The 4,921-nt window shown below is 47.2% G+C and overlaps 1 protein-coding gene across 1 annotated transcript; it reads left to right on the top strand.

Moving 5' to 3' along the window:
* Positions 1-530: 530 nt before the first annotated feature.
* On the top strand, positions 531-845 carry N7508_011130 (uncharacterized protein; the record flags this gene model as incomplete). The annotated part of the gene is made up of 2 exons (XM_058469190.1): positions 531-670; positions 722-845. The coding sequence occupies 2 exons, from the start codon at positions 531-533 to the stop codon at positions 843-845; spliced, it is 264 nt and encodes an 87-aa protein (XP_058314168.1).
* Positions 846-4,921: the final 4,076 nt, after the last annotated feature.

The following is a 4,921-nucleotide window of genomic DNA, read 5'->3' as shown; positions in this document are numbered from 1 at the left end:
TCACTAATTTGATGGACCGTGCAAAATAATGCCACAATGAATTGTGGTGGACAGTGTAAGTCCAATCCGCGCTAATTCAAATTCGGTCGAGCTATCTTGCCTACCACAGTTGGTTAGCGCCCGTATTTATATCTCTTTTTCATACATCTGCATCATGACCCGTAGTACAGTACAGAATTTGTCATGGATTGCGGAAGAATGTGCAGATGTACCTTATAAAGAGCGCCTTTCGATAGGTCCCCGTTAGACTCCATGTGTTGCTTGCGTGAAGCAGAGGAAAGACCATTTAGTCGAACCCGGCACTGAAATCGCACCGACTACACTTATGAAGCTGTGCGGCTTTTAGATCCCTGCCTTTCCTTCTCATGATTCAATCCACGGTCGTCTTGGTTGGCTTCCTCGCGGAGGGAAACGAACGAGACAGAGTCCCACTATTGGTAGAACAATCAGCAGCATTCCACGGATTAAAGGCAAAAGGCTCTTTCCGTGTAGTTGGGGGCTTTTTTGAGCCAATGAACCACTGGTGCATCATGGTGTTCTACGAAGGATCCGTGATAGGAGATCCTGCTGTGGAGGCATTGCGACAACATCTGGCCGCATCCTGTTTGGACGGTAGAACGTACGAGCATGTTGAGCCTATCGCGGAGCCGCTATTTTCGGAGGCAGGAGGGTGCGATCCATTCGCGGCATGGAAGTGGGAGACACTGATTTGCTATTTCAGGGGTTCACCGTATCGCCTGATGTGGGATGGCGTTATGCACTTTGCGAATGCCAAACTATACACGTCCGCCGTGGATGATGCATTAGAGGAGTCGGAAGGGACGAGTGTGGATTATGAGGCATAGGGAAACGTTGCGTATACATGTTCTGGTGAGGTCAACGTGTTGTGGTGGCTTGAAGCCTGAGTGAGATAACTCCTGAGCTGTGATGTTCTAAATTTGGCTTTCTTTTGCTTTGTGGCCGCTTCTTCCTCCTTTCCTTTCCTTTCTTCTATTTTCCATCTTACATCTCGTTATTGATCTTGTATGTAATTTTGAGCGATCGTTGGCAAAGAAGGACCATATTATCCACTAGCCGTATGGCAGTAGAAATGCTACTTTAATAAATGGTTTCTTTCTACAGCATAACCTGACCATAACCTGACCTGTATTTGTCCACAGGTCTTTCTCCCAGACTTGGCTTCTCCCAGACTTGGCTTCTCCCAGACTTGGCTTCTCCCAGACTTGGCTTCTCCCAGACTTGGCTTCTCCCAGATCCGGAATTCACTCGCGATCAGTGCATGAACATACTAACAATATAATTTACATAATAAAGTTATTCCATTATTGAAGCTCATAATCCGTCCGATCTGCCGTAATTGAAGCTCCGGCTGCAGTCCTGCGGGAGATTTCCCAAGGAAGCAGCGCAATGAGTTTTGCAAGATAGACGCGCGAGTATAAGACATGCTTTATTTAGGAGAGTTACGATCATTGAGAAAGCCAGAGAGTCAATAACTCAAGTTGACCAGTAAGCTTAGCGCGAGGGTTAGACAGCATAAAGCATAGGAAAAGAAGCTGTTTACGTCCAGCTTTTCAAATTTGGCAAGTTGACTTTCATTGATGCAGAAAAATCAGTCAATACAGAGTCCAAATCCATGAAGTTCAGTGCGAAATGCTGGGGTCATGGCAGTTCGCGCGAACAAACGGAACCGGAAGGAAAGGAAATGTCGGAGCCGCAAGAAAGGAATTAAGGATCATACCATTTATTCCGATCTATACAAGACTTCCCGGTGTTACTTTTCTGATGCATTCAGAGGCCATGTACATCGACGGGTCGAGTTGGATATTGAGATGTATTGGTATGGACTACGACGTAGAGATACTGCACTATTGATCCACGCCCGACGCCATTTCGTTAAAAGGACATACAAGAATTGGGGAATCATCTCTTTGCGAGTCATCCGCATGCTATTTCAAAATCCAAGGTTCGCTCTCATGGGGGAGCTGAAGGAGTTGGCTGTCAGAGTGGCGCGGGACCATATTTGCCTAGAGAGGTCGCACTTCAAACGCATGATTGCGAGATTAGGATCCTTATCGCCATGGAAAGGGCGCATGTTTCGATCAATGCTTCAGGAAGAACTTCATCACAGTTGGATCATTGGAAAGTGACGAACTGAGAGAGTGGTCAAATACCACTAGGACCCTTTGGGACAGGCTTATTCATCGTTCACCCAATTCCCCCTAGTATTTGTACGGTATTCCGGGCACATTCGGAAGTACGGTGTTGTAACACGCCGAAGCTTATTTGTATAGACCCCTGAGATCGTTCAACCGATCTTAAACACCTACAATCAATCACCTGATTCTATTGGACATGTTCAGTACCAGCCAGTACATCAATTCCTCATCCTGACAGAAAGATTTGGGCTTATCCGCCGCCCATCACATGGTATCATTACAAACAAAGATACCGTGCTGACTTGGCTAGTATAACTGATTGCAACTGTATATTTTGAGCCTTCCTCCGTTATTGTGGCTGCGATTCCCTCCGCCATATCTTGAATGGGGCCTGTGCAGTACCGGATGGCGGATTTACTACGATGCTGTTTCTCTTTTCCAGAGGAATCCCACGGTGGCGGTCGGCAGTACATTGGACGCGGGCCAGAGCGGATGGTCTGAGTGCAGGGATGTAGGTGCAAGCGCTTCGCACGTGTGGCACCGGGTAAGCTTCAGTCTCTTTCAGAGGACTTCAGATTTCAATGTCTTCGGGACAGACAGCGCTGCGTGCAACACATCATGCCCGACGAAGATCGCTGTTAGTTAAAATGAGCATTGCCAGACATCGGCGACAACAGCGGTCTCTCCTATTGCAGGACCAGTCTTTGGCATTACAACCCCTCGTTGCCCTTAGCGCTGCGAGCAGAGAAATTCCTCGTCCATCCCCGGGTGTTTGTCACAGGGTATTGAGGAATCAGCAGAGTTAGTCGCCAACAGAATATCACAAGACCCGATATAGCTCAACACTGAATGGCAGGCGGGAGTCCCGTGCCAAATGTCCTCTTTTCGTAAAGTCAAAATGTAGCACGCTGAAGTGCACAGAGTACCGACAGCGGACAGTAGGACAGAGCATGACGGGCTCGAGGTTGCCGGAAAGAGAATTACTGATTGAGCTTGTGTGCTACGAGTCAGAGATATGGATCAATAATATGGCATGCAGAAGCCCAGGATGTAAGCTAACTTCGCCAGGAAAAATACGCAATGGCGCCCAAAGGCACTGTGCCCCTCTGGGCGACGCCCCAGTTGCTTAATGCAAGGCACAGGCCGAGGGCCTCAAGTTGGGAGGCTAAGGAGATAGCTGCGTTGTTAGTGGCATTACTAATGGCGATGCTGGGATTGTCCATGTGAGTTTTGTCTGTGATAACAAAGATTCAGGCCGGATACACAAAGCAACGTGTAACCAAAATGAGTCCGTATCGACTATGAGACCCTATCGCTGGAACGAACACTTTAAAGGCCCATTGCAATACTGCTAATTTCCTGATTGGTATCGCATAACTATCAATTCGATATCATGTCATAAAGTTGCTTCTCATTGCCAAGCCACTTCCTGAATGCTGAAAGTGCTCAAGTGATGAAACGGCACTCGACTAATTTTTACTAACTTACATACTAGCTTAGCCTAGACACCACATAATGTAGACCGGAGAAGGACTTGGCGCCGTGCTACCGCCATGCTTTTACGCAAAACTGTTGCAATGGCCCGGTGGCCTTTACGAGAACTGGCCTGTTCTGGGATTACACATCAAGCTCCTGGGGAGTGATTCGTTAGAACGTGATTCCCACCACAACTAATCTCCTAATATATGGTCAATCAAACGCAGGCGATGACCTATCGATCTTCTCCAGTTATGATACGTCTTCCTGGATGAGTACCTGACATAGCGAGTCGATGTCTTTTGGGCACTGCAGCCGACCAAATTTCATGCAGGGCAAAGGAATGAGTCCGACGGAGGCGTAAGAGTAACCTGCACCTCAAGAAATTTTATGCTCACAATTTGCGCCCGAAGCAACCAGCGGACGATCCAATATAATCCCAATGTTGAGATGGGACCCCAGGCTGTATCCCAGAGCATATATACATAGATATTTAACTACATAAGCTTATAAGCTTCAGTGGAGCTGTCGGGTGGGTAAAAGGGTATCTAGCCTGTCGTTGTTTGTTGCTGATAATCCCAACAAAAAAAAAAAAAAAAAAAAAAAAAATAGGCGTGAGTCGCCGACAAGGACTGGTCCAATACACCATATAGGGCAATATTTGCCATCCCTTTGCCGAAAGCTGAGCCCATAACTAGTAAAGGACTACCTTTAATTTTGATATAATTACTAGACGGGCTATGTCTAACTGGTTGATACATAAAGGGTATGGTCCTGCAGAACTACGAAGAATGAGGATCGTGCGGTGGGGCTGGAATCAAATAATTCGTCTCTATCCCAACAACAATGGCAACTATCCAGCCTAAAGAAATCGTGTCGAACACAGCCCTTCAAGAATATATAAGAGGCCGACCAAATCAATTCTTTTCACACCACGTACTTTCCCAAATCATTGCATCTCTATCCGTCTTCCGTTTTTCACACGCCCCAGTACCTGTTCTCGCTACCATGGTTGAAAACTCACCCATCAAGTCCGCAATTCATGAAGAGGGGGCCAATTTCAAGCTGGGGACTCGACCAACCAAGCCCAGTTTTGGTCTGAGAGCGCCAGAATCACCTATAAAAAGTCCGTCGATACCAAGAAGCGCAGCGGGAGCAAACAACAAGCATGCTAGCAAGACTATTAAGCTGAGCGCCGGCCTTGACGTCGCTGGTAAAGCAGTGGGTAACAGATCACACTGCTGTCCAACAATCATCTCACGAACCTTGCGTGGCTCTGTTTCACACGG

The sequence above is a fragment of the Penicillium antarcticum genome (genome assembly GCF_028974205.1).
Source record: "Penicillium antarcticum strain IBT 31339 chromosome Unknown utg000010l_segment0_segment0, whole genome shotgun sequence".
NCBI classification, from domain to species: domain Eukaryota; kingdom Fungi; phylum Ascomycota; class Eurotiomycetes; order Eurotiales; family Aspergillaceae; genus Penicillium; species Penicillium antarcticum.
The sequence above is the reverse complement of the archived record's forward strand: the minus strand, read 5'-3'. Positions and strand labels throughout refer to the sequence as shown.